Source organism: Mastigoproctus giganteus, chromosome 5 (genome assembly GCF_048544385.1).
Source record: "Mastigoproctus giganteus isolate SK-2022 chromosome 5, ASM4854438v1, whole genome shotgun sequence".
NCBI lineage: Eukaryota > Metazoa > Arthropoda > Arachnida > Uropygi > Thelyphonidae > Mastigoproctus > Mastigoproctus giganteus.
The window spans coordinates 93,200,388-93,225,034 of NC_143579.1; the positions used below are offsets into that span (position 1 = coordinate 93,200,388).

The following is a 24,647-nucleotide window of genomic DNA, read 5'->3' on the forward strand; positions in this document are numbered from 1 at the left end:
ATTTATTGCATAAATTTTGTTGTTCAGATTTAACAACTGTATTCTGTTTTTGTTCATTCTACATTTTAAAAATAAAAATGGGAAAAAAAAAAGTCTTTTATTAAAAACAAAATTTCCACATTTTTTTTTTTTACATTATCGCACATTTTTTTTATCGGGGAAGGGGAGAAAGATTACCCCTCCCCCCGATAACAATGCCATAAGATAAGTGTCCCGGTTTTGTGTTCTTCCAAATTGGACACCCTACTCTATTAGTTTGACAATTCATGGCTTTTTCTTAATATTGTATTCAATATTAAGAAAAAGCAGGGGGGGGGGAACATGCTGTATAAAGTAATGAAATTTTTGGATATGGCACACACACACACGGTAAGAATATACCCAGATCCTTGACATAACGTGGCCTCGACAATGCTCCCCCTTGACAGAGCTTGACAGGCCCCTCATATTAATTTCTTCAAGGGCATTTACCCTACACCTCAAGCTCTCATAGACGCTCAGTAGAACGCTGAGTTGATGCCTAATTTCGAGACACTCTCTGCATCTGGCACACACACAGAGACATCCTCCTTGGATAGATCATGTTCTATTCCAGAGAGTTCGGCAAACATTTCACAAGTTGCATTTTTTTAGGCTGTGATGCGTTGGAGAATTGTCTCCCTCAGTTCTCCCCCGAGTCACAGCACTCCTGCCACTTTGTGCCCGTTGCTTTGCTGCTCTGGTCTGGGGCATGATATTTTAAATTAATAAGATCAATAAATAAATTAATTAATTGTGAATACTATGCTATCTAATAGAATCCTAAATGCAGTGATGCGTATTATGCTATATAATTATATGTTAGAGTTGCCTAGTTATCACAATTAAAAATTTGAATTCCCTACTACTCTATACAAAAACAGTGGCTGCAAGATTTCGAACAAAATAACGGTTTTATGTATATTAAGTAGTAGTCTACAAAAACTCTTTATCTAAATTAAAAAAAAAAAAATAACCAGCATAACAATAACTATAAGACTACGTGTAAAGTACAATATAAAATAACAATTAGGTAAATAAAAAGGCAAACACTTATCGCTTTTTCGAAGCCTGTAATTCACAGCTGTAATTTTTAAAGAGAGTCAGCGCCCTCTCGTGTGTGAATGCAGATGAAAAATGTAGATAAAGTAAAAATCTGATTCATCCCCTTCCTTCTAGAGTTTACATAAGTAAAGAAGTCTTTGCTGTTTTTCTTTGCATCCTTTGCCAAGGATTATTTGTAATCAGCCTTCTCTTGCCTAACCTCCTTTGTGACTTGATTACAGACTAGCTTATATCTGCCATAGGCTTCTGTGTCACCTCATAATTTATATGCATCCCACACATTTTTCTTCTCTGCCACTAGTGTCATTAGTTCATCTGATATACATTTAGTCCTAAACCTAGAACTTTATTTCTTAGTTGGTACGAAAAGCCTAGTAGCTTCCAAGATTAATTCCTTGAATGCTTCCCATTTAGAATTAGCTGATGGTAACATCATTAGTTGTTCTTATTGTATAGAATTTAAAAACTGTCTGTGACCACTGTAGTCACCTTTATGAAGGCAAAAACCCTTCCCTTTACCCTTGATGGTAGTTACATCTTTAAGCAAATCCCACATCATTGCACTGTGATCACTGCCATCTAGTAGTTCTTTTATCTGCAGATTCTTAATGCATGAATCAATGCTGATAATCAGATAGAGAGTATTAAGCTTTCTCTTTGCCTCTTTAACATGTTGCTGAAGAAATTGGATGCAGTCATCCAATAAATTCACAAACATCTTGCCTTTGTGTGGGTACCCAGCCCACAGGTTCCAGTCAGTACAGGTAGTTCTGGACTTTATGAGTTAATTTGTTCCTAGCGCACGCTCATAAAGCGAAAACTCGTAAAGCAGGAATTTATTTCACATAGACATAAGGTTAAAAATAGGGTTACATTCTCAAAAATAGTAGCAGTAGTAGCAGTAGTGGCATGTGATGCAAGAAAGCATGTGTATGAGCTTATGCAGCATCAACCAAAAAATAAAATTAAAAAATAAAAAAAACTTACACAAAAATTCCCTCTAAATGTTTGTCCAGTTCCTCCTTAAATTTATTTAACCTATCAACTTCCACAATGACACGACATACGGAAGTTTGTTCCAGCAATTAACCACCCACTGGCTAAAGGCAAATTTCTGCACATCTATTCTACATCTGTCTTTCCCCAATTTGAATTTATGCCCCCTCAGGTTCATAATCTGAACAAGTGGAAGAATTCCATCAGAATTCGGCATACTCAACCCATTTAAAGCTTTATACACCTCAATCAGATCACCTCGCAGGTGCCTAGTCTCCAACCGCTGCAATTTACAGAACTTAAGCCTCTCTTCATAAGAGGTTCCCTTCATTCCCCTCACCAATCTTGTTGCCCTTCTCTGTACATGCTCAAGCAAATCTATATCCTTCCTAAAATGAGGGCTCCAGACCTGTAAGCAGTACTCAAGGTGTGGCCTAACCATTGCCTTATACAGAGGGACAATCACCTTCTTTTCCCTGCTAGCAAAATTCCTGTGTATCATTGACAAAACCCCATGACCTGCCCTGGCAGCCTGTCTGCATTTCTCAGAAAACTTCATATCTGACTGCACAATCACTCCCAGGTCTTTTTCATTTTCTACCACCTTAAGTGTATTATCTCTGGGGTTACTTCTACCCATATGCAGTACTTTTCATTTTTTTTTTACTTTTGCACTTGCCAGTTTATTACTGGAAAGTGCAAATTGTTTTTATTGTTTTATGGTTGTTACCTCCAGAAATGTGCTTTAGAAAAATATCACAAAGGCTTTTAAAATTGATTCTTATAACGGAACATATGATAACGATGAAAGTGTATGCATTTTAATGATTTGAATTGGTAACTAATACAATTTACAAACCAGGCTCACGACCTTTTATATGGCCTTAAGGTCACGCTCGTGACCTTAAGAATGACATTTTAGAGAGATAAATAGCTTAGTTATACAGTGAAAATTTCAACTTCTGAGATCTTGAAACGAATATGTTAAAAAAAACGAATATGTTAAAAAAACAATATGTTATTGGGACATTTTAACGACATTACGACATTTTAACGATACAATGGTGTCTCTGGAACTGATTAATATCGTAAAGCGGGGTACACTGTATTGTATAGCTTCGCATGTGATTTGAAATGCATTATTTTTGAATGTTTACATTCATTTTTCGCAATTAATCTTCATATTTTCGATTTTGTTGACACTTGATACTTGGTAAAAAAAAAAAAAAACTCGTAAAGCGAGAACTGCCTGTATCTGGAAAGTTAAAATCCCCCATTATATGCCATTCTAATTTACTGGCCCACTCCAGTTCTTGGAACAATCTTGTTTCTGTTATCAGCTTTTTATTAGCAGCCGTTTCCCCCCCCCCCCTTGTCTCTCTCTTTCTCTCCTGAATACACTGTACTCATCTAATGAAATATTTCACTCCATATCTTGGGATGGCACCATGTTTCGGATATATGTAAAATATTAGCAGTAGTTGATGTTACCAGAAGCTCAAGGTGCCTCCATAGCCAGGTGGGAAGGAGCAGCAGTGCGTAGCACACGCTTCAGTGATTAGACTGGGGTTCAAGCCCATGACCACCAAATATGGAGGATGCGGAAAGATCAGAGAATGACCACTGCATATCCCCAGAGCAATATGGCCTTAGTTGCTAATGCTCCTAAAAATCAAATAACAAACAAACAAACAAACCAGAAGCTCAAATTCACCCATTTTATGTACAGAACTCCTATCATTACTATATACTGTTACCAGAAGCTCAAGGTGCCTCTGTAGCCAGGTGGGAAGGAGCAGCAGTGCGTAGCAGATGCTTCAGTGATTAGACTGGGGTTCGAGCCCGTGACCACCAAATATGGAGGATGCAGAAAGGTCAGAGAATGACCACTGCATATCCCCAGAGCAATATGGCCTTAGTTGCTAATGCTCCTAAAAACCAAATAACAAACAAACAAACAAACCAGAAGCTCAATTCACCCATTTTATGTACAGAACTCCTATCATTACTATATAGACAGGTTAAGTTATTATTTTTTTACTGCCCCAAAGATCCCTTATAGTTATTTACCGAAGTATTTCTCTGTGGTACTATGCAACTTGCTGGAGATTGTTGTCTAATTCAGTAGGTCTTTCTCTGTGTATAGAATTATGAGGTATCCCACATAGTCTCCTCTCAGGAAGATGCAAGTGTAACTTTGGTCAATATCCTTAACATGGCATGTAGCTGCTGATTGAGATTGTTGTCTAATTCAGTAGATCTGTTTATATAGAATTATGAGGTATCTCACAAATCCTCTCAAGGAAGGTACAAGAGTCATTTTGGTGAATATCATTAGTCTGAATCTCACTAGAAATTTCCTATTTATCTCCCCCCCCCAAACATTAAGTCTCTATGGTATTACTAAAGACCCTTGCACCTCTCTTGTTCAGGTGAATTCCATCCTTACAAAATAAATCCCTTCTATTAACCAGGGCAGGCCAAGATGAGAAAAAGCACTCCCTCTGGCCCATAAGCCTTATGGAGTCCATCAAGTCTTGAGGTAATCCACAAGGCTTTTATCATACTTTCCCTCCTGTCATGTTTGAACAGAACTGTAGACAAAATAATATTTTGACCTATCACAGCATTTTTTATTTTTTCAACATGACCTTATATTTCTTGACCAAGGCATGAGATTAATTTTGTATTAAGTTACGAGTTTCCATATGTATAATCTTATGTACTTAAGTGTACTTAAGAACTGACAATGGGTAACATCATCAATTTTAGCACCTCATAGACATACCTGGTTCTGATCCATTGTGTTTACAGAATACATTTCCAGTTTCTTTAACAATAGAATCACCCAATATTGACCTCACTTGGATCCAGAGTAATTTCTATTTGATGGTCCATTTCTGATGCTTGATTCTTTGGGAGAGCATCCCTTGGCTTATTACTGGACCCTTGAGTAACTGCCAAGCCCCCAGATTTGACACTAACTGTTCAAAGGAAACCACTGGCACTACAGAGACAAAATCTCACCCATTCACCTTGAACACGAGAATGTATCACAATTATCTACTATTCAGCATACGTGCAGCAGTTTATGCAAGGAAACATTTAACTCATAAGTTTACAAGCAGCAATTCCCTCAAGAGACACACTATCCTGAGTCATTTTATGCTTGCAATTTTTAGTTTACCTGTACAATAAAATTTAATTGAAATTACAAAATTATCTTAAATGTTAATATAATGAATGCCAGAATAACAAATATTCAGTAAAACAAAATGATTTCCCATCTCCACTGCCAATTTACTGTGTACCTTTATGTTAAACTTTAGTGTTAAACTGATATTTTCATTATGATATCATTGTAATAAAAATATCAGTTTAGTGCAATAAAATTTCTTCTTGCTATAAAAAAAATAACCATTATAATGAAATTTGTAGAAAGTAAATGCTTAAACAATATCTTGTAAGTTCAACAATGTAATGTAAACTGTTTGATCTTTGGCCTTTAGCATGTAGCAGTGCTGGAATGATTTATTAATTGGGCAACTAATGCAGTGGTGTGCTGGACCTGGCTCGCACCAGCCGATTGTTAAATTTTCAAGAATATTACAAGCTGGTTGTTAAACAAGCAATAGTTATAAACTGTTGTGTGGCACACATGTCAATCCACAGTGGTTAATGGAATTTCGGTGATAAGCTTGTATATGGTGACATGGAAAATTCAGCCTGGGCGTGCTTATTTTGGCACCATTTGTACTTCCTTTCCCCTGCCCCTTCCTTATGTGGCAGCATGTGTAGGGATTATCTCTCCTAGAAATTTTACAGGAATTATTATTTACAACAAACATCCACTTAATACTGGCGGAGCAGCTCAATTTTTGCTTTGGTCGCTTTGTCTTAAGGTAATGACATTTAGCATTAGTAGAGGCATATGATGCAAGAAAGCAAGCTTATGCAGCATCAGCCAAAACACACACACACACACACACACACACACACACACACACACACACACACACACACACACACACACACACACACACACACACTTCCATTTCACCCCTATGTTCGTTCGAAATACCTGTCCAGCTGAGCCTTAAATATATTTAGGCTATCAACTTCCACAACAAAGGATGGAAGTCTGTTCCACTAAAAACTACCCGCTGGCTAAAGGCAAATTTCTGCACATCTATCCTACATCTGTCTTTCCTCAATCTGAATTTATGCCCTCTCAGGTGATTATTCTGAGCAAGAGGAAGAATCCCATCGGCATTGAGCATGCTCAAACCATTCAAGGCTTTATACACCTCTATCAAATCGCCTCGCCAGTGCCTAGTCTCCAGACACTGTAATTTGCAAAACTTGAGCCTTTCTTCGTAAGAGCAACCTTTTGTTCCATTCACTAATCTTGTTGCCCTTCTCTATACTTGTTCCAGCAGCTCTACATCCTTCTTGAAATGAGGCCTCCAGACCTGTATACAGTACTCAAGGTGTGGCCTTTGACAGACATCGAGCATGGAAATGCTCGATGTCTGTCAAATATTTCGCATTTCTAGATTTGTTGTGAACCTCATAAGATCATTATCCTAAGAAGAAGCGGTCCAGGAAAAATTAAGTAGATTTTCCGATAATGGAATTCATTCAGGGTTTGTAATTCTCACAAACAGAGAAACTGCTGTGTAGTTTCTAAAGAAGGTGAGGGTTGTTAAAAAAGGGCAAGCTGGTTGTTAAAAATTTACCAGCACACCACTGAACTAATGTCTGTTTGGGGTTAGTGGCATTTGATCTGGCTACTTTCTTGAAGTCATACTTCAGTAATTCAGTGACTGGATTGTTTACACTGAGTTACACACCATGTTTCATGAAACTTGCTTACAGATGAGGCACCAGCATAATTGAATTTATGTTTGTTTACATTTTATCACTTGATGGTTGCAGTTTAAGCATGAGGCTTATGCTGCGACAGCCAAAAAAAAAAAAAAAAATTTCTGAATTACCCTGAGAGAGAGAGAGAGAGAGAGCGAACAAGAGTCATAAGTAGAAGGGAGTCACCAAGAAAGAGAAGAATGATGATATCCAGCTAAGGATCCTGGGTATGCCAAGCCCATACTCAACCACATGTGAGCCCCTGGAGTTATTACTGTTTTAAAAATTTTAAAACAGAAGAGACTATAGGTTCATGTTTAAAATGTTTTTCCTTTTATTCCTATTAATAAAGAATTTTGTTTTATTGAAAATAGTAAGCTTCAAAATATATTTTTGATTAAATTTTGAAATTTTCTTCTTCTTCAAGAGGAGTGTTTCCATTTACAATGGGTTTCCTCAGCCTACAAGTTATTTTTTGTTAGGAATTTTTTCCCGCCATAAAGTGCGGTTCAAGGTGTCTTGGTCAGTTAAGCCTCGGGCTATCATGCACTCCCGTACTCCATCCATCCATGTCCTCCTAGGTCTTCCTCTTCTCCTTCTTCCAGGAGGTATCCATTCCAGGATAGCCTTTGGATATCTGTTTTCTTGCATCCGTTTTACATGTCCATACCATGTTAGACGCTTTTCTTTGATGGTGTTAATAATAGTCTTTTTCACTTCCATTTTTTCCCTTATGTCTTCATTCTGTTTTCTGTCTCTTCTATAAGTTCCTGCCGAGCGTCTCCAAAAATCCATTTCTGTGAAGAGCAATTTGTTTTCCGCTTGCCTATTCAATGTCCAGGTTTCCGCTCCATACAATAGAAGACTTTGTACAATCGCTTGAAATATAAGTTTCTTTGTTTTATTTAGAATATTTTGGCTCCACAGAACAGAGTTTAACATGCCGATAGCCTTTCTGCTGTCTGTAATTCTCTTATTGATCTCTGCTTGGGATGATCCATCACTTTGTAAGATTGATCCCAAATATTTGAATTTATTGACTTGTTTGATTTTAAAACCTGCAATATTTAGAACGTGTCCTGGCCCTGAAGACAACATTTCAGTCTTGCTAAAATTGATTTTTAGACCCCATTGTTTATATTCCTCAAACAATTGATGACATGCATACTTTGCATCTTCTAAGTCTTGTGCTATCACCACCTGATCATCTGCAAAAAGTGAATTGTGAATATAGGTGTTCTTATTAATCGGCAATCCCATTTTATTACATTTTTTTGACCAGGATCTTAGGCAGATGTCAATATAAATTTTGAAAAGTGTTGGTGACCAACAACCTTGTAATAAGCCTTTTGAAGTGTGGAATTCAGGTGACAAAGCTGATCCCACTTTAATTCTGCATCTATTATTCCTGTAAATTGCCTTAATAATGTTAATCAGTTGTCCATCAATATTTGCCTCTTTCAGTGCTTCCCATAAGAGTTTTCTTGGAACACTGTCATATGCCTTTTCAAGGTCAATGAAAATCATAAAGATTTTTTTTCCTTTTGATTGGGATTTTTCAAGGATCTGTCGTACTGTTGAGATATGATCTATACATGACCTCCCAGCTGAAAAACCACTTTGTTCTTCTGATACCTCGATTCGGGCTTCTAAATGGTTCCTGATCCATTTTCCAAGGATCTTTAACAGCGGGTTCAGGACGCATATTCCTCTGTAATTTGAACAGCTTTTTTGATCGCCCTTCTTATAAATTGATGTAATATATCCTGTTATCATTTCTTTTGGTATTTCTTTTCCTCTCAGTATACTATTTAACAGTTTTTGTATCAGAACAGCCACTCCTCTTCCTCCATATTTCAGAAGTTCCATGTAAACTCCTCCAGGTCCAGGTGACTTGCCATTCCTTCCTTCCTTTAGCAGGAGTTCCACTTCCCTAACAGAAACTTTTAAGCCCAAGTCTTCTACACCAAAATCCTCCATCGTCTTGAACTCTTCCCGGTCTTCTTTTAAAAGTCCTTCATAGTATTCCGTCCAGTCTTTCAAAGGTATTAATTGCAAACCAGCATTGTGTTTTTTCTGTTTTCTCAAGTCTTTAAGGACCTTCCACGATTCCGCTGATTGCTTGAACCCCAATTTGCTATTAATAGTTGGCCATTTCCTTTCCCATTCTTCATTTTTCGCTTCTACTACCAACCGATTGTCTATTTTCTTTTTTTCAACATAAATGTTCCTATATGCATTATTCCTATCACTCAGCCATTTCTGATATGCAAGTTTCTTTTCCTCTACAGCAGCTCTTACTTTCTCTGTAATCCAGGTTTTTTTGGTCCTTGGCTCTTCTTTTTGCCTAGGATTTCATGAGCTATTTTTTTAACAGTATTTTTTAAATATTCGTAGATTTCTTCAGTATTATCTTTTATCTCTACGTTAATTGCAGCATCCAGTCTTTGGGTGAAGTTGTTTCTAATGCTGTCGTCCTGGAGTAGGTCAATGTTAAATTGATCCACTTGTAGCATTTCTCCTTCCCTGCATTGTTGGTTGTCCACACATATTTTCTTAATACAGTTCCACCTCAGTGTTGTTTTAACAAGAAAATGGTCAGATCCACATTCAGCTCCTCTATAAACTCTGACATCTTTCAATACATATGTCCCTGAATGTTTGAAATAATGTAATCTATAACTGATCTAATTTGTCTTGTCTTCTGTGACCAAGTATATTTATGGATATCCTTGTGTTGGAAAAATGTGTTGTTTATTCTCAAGTCGAACTGTTCACAAAGATTGCATAGTCTATCTCCATTATCATCCTCTCTTTCTCTCCAAATTTTCCAATAACTTTGCTATTTTGTTCAGTTCCTACTCTTGCATTGAAATCTCCCATTAGAAATATCTCTTTGTTCTTAGGAATTTTTTCTGTTAGTTCTCTCAGATCCCTCCAAAATTCATCCTTCAAGGTATCGGCGGTGTCATTAGTCGGGGCATATATTCCCAAAATACATATTTCTCTCCCGTATATTTTCAGTTCCAATGAGATCATTCTTTCATTAATAAATTGCCAGTTTTTGATGTTGTGTCTCAATTTCTTTTTAACAGCAATAGAAACTCCTGCTGTTGCTCTTTCACTCTTATCAACTCCACTCCAAAAATGGTAGTATTCTCCCATTATTTCCTCTCCACATCCCTTTTTCTTTGTCTCTGATAACACAACGATGTCCAACTTGAATTTGTGCAGTTCATCCGAAAGAAAGTTTCTTTTAGTTGAAAGGCCTTGAATATTCCAGCATCCCAAAATCATAGTCCTTTTCCGTTTGCCGAGTCGTTACCGAAAGTGCAGTCCATTTTCATTTTCACTTGTAGGTATTTTAGCATTTGTGTATTTTTTACACTGAACGAGGAGCTAGCCCGTTGCAGCAACCCCCAACCTGGAGGGCCGGGGTATCTCTCTTAGTCTGGCCCCTACCCTTTGACCTGTCCGGCTTGGGAGGCCCTACCAGTAGCTAAGCTACCGCCGACTTAGCTCTCTGGGTCATCGGGACACGCAAGCCCCCCCCCACCGCGACAAGGTGGAGAATACAATCGGGGGAGATTTTGAACTTTTCATTAAAAAAATAATAAATTGCATTGTATGTGGAAGTTTGTTTTGTTATAATTGTTTTGTATCATGCAGCTATCTTTCTGACATTTTTTTTTGTTTTGCTGTAACAAAACTTCATTATAATGAACATATTTTGGTTGTTTGCATGAATTTATTATACTGATATTTCACTGTATTATCAATAAATTGTTTGTAATGTGATAACACTTATAAGAGGTGGGATCAGAAAGTTCAGGGACTAATTTTGTTATCTTGAAATTGCAGAGTCATAGCAAGGTCACGACTTGATACAACATGTTTGTGGCTCATCTAGATATAGTAATATGTGAATTACTTCTTTCTTATCTGCAGACAATCTGAATAAGTATTTAAATTGAAAGAAGATATTTTGTGTTTTGCCAAATTTTAAAATATATGATTTTACCGAGCAGTGAATTTACATTAAATTTTGTTTCACATTAGAGAAAATTGCAACAGGGAAAAAAAAAGAAACTATCTGATCAGGAGTGAGCAACATCTAACTGTTTGTGAAATTGCTAGTGAAATTGTTACTTCTTATGGGACATGTCAATAAATTTTAGCATAAGATTTCGAAATGCTCCATGCTTCAGCCCAATTTGTGCTTTTCATCCTCATTTTTCATCACAAAGAGCAGTGAGTTCTCACATGTTAGAATTTTTATTGACATGGTGTTGCCTGACACATATTTCTTCCATCATTACTAGTGATGAACCTTGGGTGTATGTCTGTGACTCAGAAACAAAGGTCCAGTCTTCTCACTGGAAGGCCCTGTCTTCTCCAAGGCCCAAAAAAGCAAGACCATCTTGATAAAATGTGAAGGACATTATCTTAGTTTTTGACTCACAGGACTGTATGGTCAAGCCTAGAATATTACAAAACAGTTCTACAGTGATTTTGTGATACTTTTTGGACAAAATGGCCAGAAAAGTGGGCTTCAGGGAATTGGTGCTTGCATCATGACAATATATTCAAGAATTTCTTGCCAAGCATCCTTGTGATTTTTTTTTTTTTTTTGTTTCCCAAGCTTAAAGTCTCCTTTAAATATCAGCGATTTACAGCAACTGAGGAACTTATTCAAAATGTGACACAGGAACTCTTAGCAATTCCAAAAGAAGCGTATATAGAATGTTCCTGGAAGTTGAAGAAGCAATTGGAATCAGTATATACAGTATCAAGGAGACTACTTCGAAGAAGATCCATCCAAATAGTAGGTAAGTTTCATCATTTCCCAAATACTAGTTCTTTTTGATCACACACCTCATATACTCTTAATGAAGTGTTCTACAATAGATATCCTTCTTTACAATTTTGTATTGACTGATCCAAAAGTTCTAGAGGCTTTGATAGCCGTCAGAACTCCTGTTGCCCATTATTGTTAATATAACACTAATTTCCCTGATTTAATGGTTTCAGTTACTATTAAAATAGTACTGAACTATGAATCTACAAAATAGCTACATATTATTTACAGCACTATTTATATTCAGGTAAACGTACTATTTATAGCTAAATGAAGAAATGCTTATCGATGACACTGGGTTTTGGCACCAGAAATCACTAGTGTTGTGGCATCCTATTTCTCTTGGGCCAGAGATTCAATTAGACTTTTTGTAGAAAAAAATAAATAAATAAAGTAACACAGCAGAACTCCAGACTGGAGAGCCCGGACACAAGCAGCCTCACAGTAATAGGAAATCATGCCTTTCATTTCAAAATACCAGGCATGTTGACATGGCATGGCATTAGAACATAACCACAAGAGTTGCAAATACAAAGAAATATTTTGGATACAGACATTAGAAGAAATAATAATAGAAACAGTGGGAGAACTACCATCTGTCCACCACCATCAATTAGGATAGCTGAAAAAAAAGGGGAACCCAGCAGAACCAACTAGTTACCTAATTATGAGCAGGATTTGAAAAGTACATGGCATGAATATGAAAGGATAGGTGACAGTGTTAAAAATTTCTGAACTAAATGTATAAGAGTTCAAATAGTAGCCCACCAAGTTTCAGTATTTTTTTTTAATTACAGGTCCTGAAGTCAACAAAGTTATTGGAATGAGGAAAGATGGACAAAATCAGTCACTGTGCAATTCCAAAGTTATTGGAATATTTAAATGAATATTTGAGAAAGCAGAGACTAACTTCAAGGGCAATTCACAATGATCACAATGATATGGTTACAACATTGAGGGAGGATGCCCATTCCTATTCCATGGTTAAGTAGTGGGCGGCAAAATTTAAACAAGGGAGGGAGAGCCTGGAAGATGATTTGTGCTACGGAAGACCTCCAACATCCATCACACCAGAAGTTGTTGACAGTGTGCATGATCTGGTGATGAGTGACAGTTGGGTACATTTTCAGGGTCTTGGGCATCTCATCTCAATCGAATGTGTGTACCACATAATAACAGGTTCTTGCTATGAAAAAGGTGTCAGCATGATAGGTACCAAAGTTGTTGAGAGCAAACCAAAAATGCACAAGAATTGTCAAGTGAATATTTGCATCAGATCCAGCAAATTTCCTTGCAAGGTGAATGAGATATGGGTCCATCACTTTAAGTCAGAGACCAAGGAGCAGTCCAAACAGTGAAAATACAGTTCTTTCCCTCACTTTCCAAAGAAAGCCAAGTCAATTCCTTCTGGCAAGGTTGGCATTGGTTTTTTGGTATGCTGATGGAGTGTTGCTAATGGATTACCTTCAGTAAGGCCAGATAATCACAGGGGCATATTATGTAGACCTTGTGAAGTGTTTGTGTGAAAACATCGGGGGAAAACTCAGTAAGTGAGTCTTGTTCCACAAGGACAACAAGCTTGCTCACAAGTCTGTCATTGCCATGACTTCACTACGTAAGTGCAGCTTTAGGAAATCTCATCTCCCCCCCCCCCCCATATTCACCAGATCTGGCACTATTGGACTTTGTTCTGTTTCCTAATTTGAAAAAAATACCTGGCTGGCATCCATATTCTCACCAACAGTGACACCATTATGGCAGTGACTGCATTCCTGGAGGTCTAAAAAAAAAAATTTCTTCTTACCTGGAAATGTATTGCAGCATCAGTGGCAAAAGGGTATTGATTCCAAAGGGGACTGTTGAAAAGCAACATGCTATTAGACTCCTCAAATAAACCTTTCGTACTCAGGCTATGAACTTTTCAAATGCCCTTCATAGCTTGCAGTTGGCTACCAGGCAGGCTGGATGGGTGAGACACCCATTTACTTCCAGTGACTCAGAAAACCATCCTTCATTTCAGATTCCTCATAAAGAGTGAAAAAAAGATTATCAGTAGGTACAGGGCTTGGATGCTCAGCATGACTTGCTGCAAAATAACAATTAACCCAATAATTTCTTCTTTGCATCGTTTGGCCTAATTAATAATAATACCGTTTTAACTCAGGCATTGGCATAATTTGAAAGCTATATGCTTTTCTGCATTTAGTTTCTGCCTACAGGATGCTTTTGTCTCCCCATTGACTGAACCTGGCTTTCAGCCATTAAGCCTTGAGCTTTTCTTTATGTTAGAAACAACACCATTATCCATGAATCAACTTAAATTGCTGATATTGTTTTAATGTGAATAGCATTACCAAAAAGATGATTCTACTATTCATTAAAAACACAAGGTACTATCATGATAGCCATTTGGTTTTTCCTTTGAGCACCATCAGTTGGAGTGAAGCATAGACCCAGAATTGAAAGAGAGACTATACAAGTCTATTTTTGATTAATTTTTTTGTTATAATGCACAGAAAGATGGTCTGAAAGTGTCAAACCTACACATGTGGTGTAGGTTTGACACTTTCATACTAATTATAGGCAATTATAAATTGAATCAAAATTAAAAAAAATCTTTATCAAAAGTTATTGTAAGTTGAATTGAGCAGTTAGTTATATTTACATTAAACTTTTTTGCCATTATTTTCTATTCAGTGAAGTGTTTTGTCTTCATAGTGTTGAAAAGTATTAATTATTATTGCTTTTGTATCATGTACAACTAGTCATAAAATAATGAAATGTGTAAATGTAAAAAAATGCTTGATTAAACACACACAAACAGATAATGATCATGTGGCTGTATTGATTTTAATCATTCAAATGTGTACATGAAATGAAAAATATTTCAAATTTAAACATTTGACCCAAAATTAAATAACAATTGTTTGTCTAATAATAATAGTGAATATTAACCTTAAACATATTTGGAGCTACAAATAATTAATAACTGTCAGATATAAAACATGATACAACTGAAAAGTCAGAAGAATTTTAAATTTGGAATGAAAACAGAACATGTCCAGAATAAGTCCATTAGTGTATATAGCATGTCAGGCATCAGGTCCTGATGTTTGTCACTTCTAGCATGGGCATGCAAAACACAACACAGCACAGCACAATAAGGGTTGTTTATGAAAACACTTTTGCTAACTTAGTAAGCAAATTGAATGATAGAAGAAAGTTTTCTGCCTCTATTTGATTCATAGTATGTTTTACTAACTTGATTTTCCTTTCTTTAAGCATTTGAGAAAAATGTTTTTAAAGCAGCAGCTGCAGTTCAGAATGAAATAGGATGTCCAGTAATTGTTCATCCTGGGAGACATAAAACAAGCCCTGAGGAAATACTAAGGATATTTCAAGAAGCTGGTGGCAGTGTTTCTAAAACAGTGATGTCCCATTTGGATCGTGAGTAGTTGTTTATATATGATAAGCATATTTAATTTATACATTGCCATACTAAAAGTATTTGGATATTTAATGGATTCTTAAAGTAGTTTAATTTCTTTCTTTCAAGTGTTAATTTTTTTTTTTTTCTTTTATTCTTTTAATTTTTTGTAATAATTTTCATAATTTTGTTAGTCATTTCAATTACAGTGGATACTGGTTATTTGGGCCACCGGTTAATTGGGGCAGCCATTTATTTGGGACAAATCTTAAAAAACAGAACCCAGTCGAGAAAATAGCCAGGGTTTACTTCGCTTAATTGGGACAAAATTCTGTTTAATTGGGGCAGGACACCGCACTGGAGATTACCCTACAATTGTTTCTGACCGTTACCACATAGTTCGGTTGGATTTCTGGAGGTCACAACCTCCAGAAATCCAACCGAACAGTAACACCAGACATTACAACCATCCTGTGTACTTGGTAGCAGTACCCATCACGGAGTGGAATCCCCCAATCAGGGAGAAATAATATAATAGCAACAATAATAATAATAATCATTCTGAGCCAACCATCAAACATGGAGGAGGATCAACAATATCTTGGTATTGTTTAGGTTTATCATCACACTGAACTGATAAATTACTGCCACTGATTACTCTGATATTTTGAGAGACTAGGTTCATCCTATGGTACAAACATTGTTTCCCACAAACACATCCATGATTCAAGATGATAATGCTCCAATACACACACTCAGTAAACAATAAAAACAATTACTCCAATACACACACACAGTAAACAATAAAAACAATTACTCCAATACACACACAAACAATGCTCCAATACACACACTCAGTAAACAATAAAAACAATTACCAGCCACCTGTTTATTGGGTTTTTCTGTTAGTGCAATCTATCAGAAACGGATAATAAACTCGATCTTATTGAATTTGCGATAATAATGACAGCTGGAATTCTGTGGGTTATTATGGTAAAATGTGTTTACACTTCCATGGAATCTTCAATCATATAAAAAAAGTAATTTTCAGAATCTTCTCTTCATTCCTATTTTTAAAGCTTTGTAACTCGTTACTCCGTTCTCACTTGTGCGTATTGTGTTACTTGCAATTTGTGTGTGCCGTGTTTTTTGTTATTGATTGCTTATCTTTTTACTGTTTTAAATTTTAACCCCCACCCACAAATATCAGTGTACAGAAATGTCAACTAGTTTAGTTAGTATGTACATATTACAGAACATATTATTTATTTTTTTTTTTTTATGTAAACCCCAAACATGAGAGGTATTAGAACCTATAGTACTCAGTACCATGCTTGGATTGGAGGTTGAGAAGACGAAAGAAGATATTTGTTGACATGGGACTTGAACATCTGTAGACTGTAATTTTCAGGAAATACATATGAAGGAAGGTTGTTCCAGAAAATGGTAGTTGAATGAATAAACGAGGAAGATGAAAAGTTGGTTCTGTGGGTTTGAAGTTGGACAGTAAATAGATGTTGGCTGGTGGTGGCACATGTTCGGACTGTTTTGAAAGAGAGAGGAGCGGGAATTATAGAAGCCAATTCAGAAGAACAGTGCCCATGGAAGTATCTGTAGAAGAGGCATGCAGCAGAAACAGTACGTCTATGAGAAAGCAAGTGGAGAGACTCTGTTAGAGATGAATCATTAATTAACCTAACTGCCCTCTTCTGAATGGAATCAAGAAGCCTGAGAGAGGTTTTGGGGGCACCACCCCAGATGTGGGAACAATATTCCATGGCAGGGCAGATTTGCGATTTATACAGAGTGAGCACCTGTTTGGAAGAAAAGTAACGCCGAGAGCGAAAGAGAAAACCAAGTTTTTTAGATGCAGAGGAAGCAATATTTGTAATGTGCTTGTGCCAAGAGAGATTAGAAGTCAGGGTAATCCCCAAAAGAGATATATCATTTTGTCTAGAAATCGGAGTGTCACTAAAGATAAGCATAGGAGCAGAAGAATCCTTTTTGCGAGATATAAGACAAGACTGTGTTTTAGAAGGGTTGAAATCAACTAAGATGTCTTTGCCCTACTGGAGAATTACCTGAAGATCGGCATTTAAGGAATTGGTAGCAGATTTTCAAGAAATTGAAGCTGATCGAGCAGGACAAGGTTTCTCAAAATGGAAAGTGGAATGCAATGTGCTATCATCGGCAAAACTCTGGATATGATTTCCAGTCAATGGAAGAAGGTCATTAATATACAAGAGGAAAAGAGTGGGGGAAAGAACTGAACCTTGGGGGACACCGTTAGTGGAGAAGTTAGAAGACAGAGAGAGTTGGCGGTTAATTTATTTCTCCATTACTTTAAAAAGAGTAGAAGTAATTGCAATGGGACGATAATTGAATGGGAGAGATTTGTCACCCTTTTTAGGAACTGGCTGGATATGAGCAAATTTCCAAGCAGAAGGAAAAACACCTTTGGAATAAGAAAGTGAAAAAAGGCGGCAAAGAATAGGAGTAAGTTCAGGAGGCCAGGTTTTGAGAACAAGTGGAGAAATACCATCGAGACCTGGAGCTTTCTTAGCATCAAGATTCGTCAAAATCCTTCTGACATCCTTTTGACGGAAGACCATAGGAGGCATTGAATGGAGCGTGTTGGGAATGGTGGGAGGTGTTTTACCAAGATCATTAATACACGAGTTGGAAGAAAAATGGGATGCTAGCAGGTCAGCTTTATCCTTGGCTGAAGTGACAACAGAACCATCTGGTTTGGACAGAGTTGGGAGCAGTGATGGGCAAAAGCTGCGGCCAATAGCTTTGGCAAGAGACCAGAATACTCGGCTACCATTAGGGCAAGAAGCAAGTTTTCTACTCTTAGACTGTTCAAACTCTAGTTTGGACTGATTAATAACTGCTTTACAATTGTTGCGAGCTTTCGTGTAGGCAGAAAATGAAACTGGAGAATTAGAAACAAGCAATTATGATATGCAACATTCTTCTCTTGAACAGCCTTAGCACATTTATTGGAAAACCAAGATTTAGATAAAGGACAAGATTTTAAAGTGGAGTGTGGGATAAAGTTTTCCATTCCTGCAAGAATAATTTCACTGACATGATCTGAGCAAACGTTGACATCAGAAGTTTTGAAACAGTAATCCGACCAAGGAAAAGAAGTCTCACAGGTCATCCCATTTTGCATTCTTGTAATGCCAAACAACACGAGGTTGGGAATAGCCACGAGATAACGGTTCCATTGGAGAAGAGACAATCACCAAGTTAGTAAACGAATAGTAACGAATGGGCTTGGTGTACTGGGGTCCATGGTTGAAATAACAATTATATACACGTATAATTATAACCCAGTTTAATGTAAAATATAAAATATACTAACAGGCAGTAGCTTTCGAGACTGGCGTGTCTCTTTATCAACTGAAATTCAAATACAAAATACAACGGATAAGTGCAATGAGCTGAGTGAGGCACATTAATCATGTGCCATTGTTGTTGCATGGATGTGCACTGCTTTTACTCCACTGATCATCTAGCATTAAAACGGTTGTCTCTAGGATGGGGTGTAGACGTATGCCTTTGTGGCGGTTTATTGCCTTTGAATTGTTTAATATGTTAAGTGACTCTAGCCATAGGCGGTGGTGAAAGTGTCATGAGTGGTCTACTATTTCAAATTCACGTTTGGGATCAAGATCGTGGTTGGTGGCCCAAAAATGTTCCGCGACTGCGGACTGGTCAGTTTTGGCAAGCCGGCTCTGTCATGTTCCGTAAGGCGATCTTGGAGATGCCTTGATGTTTCTCCTATGTAGCAACTGTCACAGTCTCTACAGGTGATGTGATATACTACATTGCTGCATAAGACAGGTGTGACAGGGGTCTTCACACTGGAGACAAGTGAACGTAGGTTCCTGCAGGGTAACTGCATGCATTCGATGTTGTAATTTCTAAGGACCTTCGAGATTTGTCCTGACACGTCTGGATAATAGGGAATGTAGGCGGATGATATACCGTCTTGGTTCAGTGGTCTTGGGTGGGATGTGAGTTCTTGTGCCTGTAATAGGCACCTGCTTAGCACATGGGATGGATAACCACATTTGGTTAGGTCTGCCTTCACACGGGAGATCCATTACACCTAATTGTATCAGTGCTGGAATGGCTCCAAGCCCTGGAGAATAGGGTGCGGGCAGTGCTATTGAGATGACTCATCTCGATAGCACTGCACTCAAATCAACTGCAGCACTCTCTCTGCTGCTATATTTTCCAATATAAGTGGTGGAAGGCATAGAATTGGCAGATTATTTCCATGTGGGACTGGTCTAATGGCAGATGAAATATTAGGATACACAATGCCCTTCTTACTATTTGCATTCTATCCCTCTACATTAACTAAGCAAAAGTAACGGCCATCACAATGGTTTGGAAGCTCTTGCAAAATCATGGGAATTGAAAATGACATAGCCTTCTTTTTACCATTTTCCACAAAATCTCAATGCTTCAACACAGGTTCAGCAAACTTTATGTGGAGCCCAAGGTTTACTTTGGTCACCGAGTTTCACTCCAAAATAAGCACAATACAAATTTTTTACAAATTCTCTATGTCTTGCCTTTGCTTGAGGACTACATAACTTAATAATAACTACATAACAGATATAACAAAAGTTCAGATTGAGTGAAGACATTTTACTCACTTCAGCACAAGTTTGACACAATGACCTCAAAAATAAACTGAGCTCACACTGATAAACACTGCTGCATGGAGCTCTCTGTTCAAGAAACAAATGACTTAAGGCAGTGTTGCCAACGTGTGAAGATTTAGTTCACAAATTCCCAACATTTACTCCTAACTTAATACATTCAATAATACACCTCATAACATTGACTTAAGTTTTTTGTGAAAAAATAGTATGTGATAGAAAACAATGAATAACATTTCTGAAATCAGCATAAAAACTGAGTTAAAAACAACTATTAGTTTACAAACATCGAAAGTCATGCAGAGTGGTGTTATTTATGAAATTTTAAAGTATTCTGAATTTGTAACACCATTAAATCTAGTTTATTTAATAGGAACTATTTCATCTACTACTGACCTGGCAGAGTTTGCTTCTTTGGGATCCTTCTGCGAATTTGATCTCTTTGGTATTGAGGTATCACTTTATCAATTAAGTGGCGATGTTGATATGCCTAGTGATGCTCAACGTATTGATCGCTTGAAATATCTAGTTGACCAAGGTTTTGAGGACAGGATTGTTATTTCTCATGATGTGCATACAAAGCATAGATTGGTGAGCATAAAAGTTTTGTAGAATTAGTTTCTGTATATGATAGCTTTTATTCATGATGTACAGAGGATGGACAAGATAATGGGAATACCTGATAGAAAAACAATATTTGTATAATGGTTGTACAACATATTTATGAACATGCCGTGATGATATATTTTTTTTTGTTTCTTGCAGGTAGTACTTTGAAGAAAGATGATAAAAGCTGATGTTTATTTATAGGTGATATAAAAAAGTATTTGAAGAAAATGAATGACTTCTCTGAATTCCAAAGAGATCAACTTGGTGTACGTTTCGCAGGGGATTTGTTTTAATTGCTGATTTGTTTAATATATCCACAGCACTTATATCGAAAGTGATGTTTGCATTCAGTATGAAAAAACAAAATCTAATAGGATAAACTGTGGCAGAAAATCAAAGCTGACTGAAAGAAACTCCTGGACACCAAAAAGGATCATACCCTAAAAAACATAAAACTACTGTTTCAAAAATAACTGCAGAACTTAATGTGTGTCTCAGAAATCCAGTATATAGCAAAACAGTTTGGTGAGAACTTCATGAAGGTGAAATTTATGGTAGAGCCAAGCCACTCATTACTGATAATAATGCTAGAAAGAGGATGCAATTTTGTAAGGAGCACAAAAACTCAGTACTTTATCAGAAACATATTTTTAGATGAATCAGTGTTCACTTTTTCCCAATATCAGGGAGAGTTTACGTTTGGCAAATTCCAAAGAAGCTCAACCCCAGGGGCTCACATCTGGTGTACGGGCTTGGCACACCTAGGGCCCTCAGCTGATATCATCATTTTTCTCTTTTTTGGCGATTCCCTTCTACTTCTCTCTCTCAGGGTAATTCAGAAATTTTTTTTTTTTTGGCTGGTGCAGCAAAAGTCTCAGGCTTCCTTGCACCATATGGCTAATAATAATAATAAGTTAGAAAGATGGGCAAAGAAGACATTCCATGACAGAATGATATCCATCAAGATCACGTCGATAACATTGCTTCCAATGCATGGCTCACAAGCTGGATGCTGTTCCCCGAGACTGAAGGATTCATGCTCGCCATCCAAGACCAGGTAATCAACACCAGAAACTATAGAAAATACATCACAAAGGAGCCCGGAATGTCAGATGACACATGTCGATGATGCCACCTGGCCTCAGAAATAATCCAACACATCACAGCAGGGTGCAAGGTGATAACCCAGACTGAATACACTCATAGACACGACCAGGTAGCCAGGATAATACATCAGAAGCTAGCAAGGAAATACCAGTTGACCAAAGAAAGTGTACCGTACTACAAGTACGAACCCCAGCAAGTACTAGAGACCCGAACCCACAAGCTGTACTGGGACCATGCCATAATTAAGGATAAGACCATCCCACACAACAGACCTGACATAACCCTTGTGGACAAGATGGAAAAGACTACCTACCTGATTGACATAGCGGTGCCCAATACTAGCAATGTCCAGAAAACCCATGAGGAAAAAATTAGGAAGTACACGAACCTGAGACACGAAATCAAGATGTGGCATATGCAAGAAGTATCAACCATCCCGATCATCGTGTCAACCACCGGTATGGTACCAAAGACTACATAGCAGCCTAGCAGCAATAGGTCTCCCAGAGAACACCTACAAGGAACTCCAGAAAGTTGTAATCCTGAACACCTGTAGGATAGTCAGAGATTTCCTCACCAACAGTAACACCAGACATTACAACCATCCTGTCTACTTGGTAGCAGTACCCGTCACGGAGTGGAATCCCCCAATCAGGGAGAAATAATATAATAGCAACAATAATAATTTATCATCACACTGAACTGATAAATTACTGCCACTGATTACTCTGATATTCTGAGAGACTAGGTTCATCCTATGGTACAAACATTGTTTCCCACAAACACATCCATGATTCAAGATGATAATGCTCCAATACACACACTCAGATGTGTCCAGTCTTAGTTACTGATTTTGACGAGCATAAGCCCGAAGCTAAGCATCCCCATGGTCTACACAATCGCTGATTTAAATGCTGTTGAGCCAGTGTGGGCATATTTGGAAGAGAGGAGAGTGAGAAGCAGATTTCCTCCACCTTCATCATTCAATGAGCTTGAAATGTTCCTCCATGAAGAATGGTCCAATTCCTTTTAAGACAATTCAAGATTTATTTGAATCTATTCCACATAGAACATATAATACAAGCTGTTTTAAAAGCAAAGGGTGGCTCAACACCATATTAGTGCATACTTTTAACCAGTGATGAGCCGACAAAATCTTAACAACCGATTCCCTATAAAAAGTTATGATTTAAGAGGTATAACTCAGTATGTATTTTTTGTACCTTTCTCCATAAGAAGTGGCCATGTATCGAGACATTTTGAACAGGAATGTGCCCTCTGGGTAGGCAAGGTAGGCAGTGCCTAGCCAGACTAAAATTAGAAATATTAATTGTTAAATATAAAAAGTAAATGATTTCCAATTCATTATAAAAATATTAATTTAATGCATGAAATTTAATGTATTATTTAGTAAATGGGTGTATTTTGAGGTTAGACAGGCACAATTTCCCATGCCTTTCAACTTCAGTATATACCTAACACATTACATTGTTAAACCACGTGCTGTGTTAAGCAGCTCCAGATGCGTGAAATTCCGTATTATAAAGGCAGAATAATTCCTGCCTTCGCTTCAGTGTGCCATCGGTCTTTGCAGAGTGAGGAGTGTACGCTTGTGTGTTGTTGCATCGTTTGCCTCTAGTGATAGAGCTGATACTTTATTACTTTACAAATACTTTATTTCAAAATTTATCCCTTTTCAAATATGGACAGTGAGTCTCTTAAAAATTTTTCTAATCTGTCTTATGAAGAAAAGTCTAATGTGATTAAAAGTGGAAGATGAACACCAGAACTGAAACAACTTCAGCAGCGTAAAGGGACAAAATAATAAGAAAATTTCAAACTGTGTGGTACAGCAAGAAAGATTGGTTGTGCAGCTGTATTACAACGAATAGACTCTTTTGTTTCCCATGCTTGTTATTTTCTGTATCTAGTGAAAGTGTATGGGTAAGAACTGGATATTGTGATTTAAATAATTTGCCTAATGCTTTAAGTAAATGCGAAAGATTTGCTGCACATTATGAAAGCCAAATATCATTGAAAATATTTGGATCTACACGAATCAACTTGAGAATAGATAAGCTGAAAAAACTTAGCATTGAAATTCACAATAAAAAGGTAAAGGAGAACAGAGACATATTGCAAAAATTAATATCTGCTAATTGCTTTTTGATTAAACAAGGACTTGCTTTTCACAGTAATAATGAAGGCAAATCCTCTTTAAAGTGTGGAAACTTTTTAAATTTTATAACTATATTGAGTTACTGAACTACACTGCAAAATTTGATGAAAAATTGGATCAACATTTACAGACATCATCCGTTTTTTCTGGTGTTTCTAACAAGATCCAAAATGACTTGATTGAAGCAGTAGGAATAGCTGTAGAAAATAATATTAAAGAAGAGATCGCAAGATATCCATTCATTGCTATAGAAGTGGACTGATATTTCAAATATCAGTCCACTTCTCAGCTCAGTATTCCACAGTTTTAAGATATGTATTGGATTCTGAAATTAAAGAAGCCTTCATAGGAAGGCTTCTTTAATAATTTGATGAACTTAAAGACGGAACAGCTACTGGTGTAATAGAATGCATATTTAAAAATTTAGAAAAATACAACATCTGTGCTGATAAACTTATTGCACAGACATATGATGGAGCATTGGTAACAGCATCACATTTAAATGGCATTCAAGCTAGAGTAAGGGAAAAAGCACCATGAGCATTATTTACCCATTGCTATGCTCACAAGTTGAATCTTGTTCTGATTCAATTAGCGAAATTCATATCTGACTGCACAATATTTTTCAAAACCATTGAGGGTCTTGCTTCATTTTTCAGTCACTCTACAAAACGAACACAATTTCTTGATGACAGTGCAGAAATGCATTCCAAAGGCTGCACATGAGATGGAGTTCTAATTCAAAACTAGTACAAACTATTTTACACTATCATAGTGATCTTTGCAAACTTTTCAATAGCATTAACAGCAATCTTTTATTGTGGGATTCAGATAACTTAG

At 37.0% G+C, this 24,647-nt stretch overlaps 1 protein-coding gene across 1 annotated transcript in view; it reads left to right on the plus strand.

Moving 5' to 3' along the window:
• Nucleotides 1-24,647, plus strand: part of LOC150085565 (N-acetyltaurine hydrolase) — a 121,652-nt gene that overhangs the window by 74,718 nt on the left and 22,287 nt on the right. Inside the window, exons 5-6 of the mRNA XM_090373349.1 lie at nucleotides 15,086-15,250; nucleotides 20,286-20,503. Coding sequence (XP_090229475.1) covers nucleotides 15,086-15,250; nucleotides 20,286-20,503 — 383 coding nt within the window. The remainder of the gene's footprint in view (nucleotides 1-15,085; nucleotides 15,251-20,285; nucleotides 20,504-24,647) is intronic.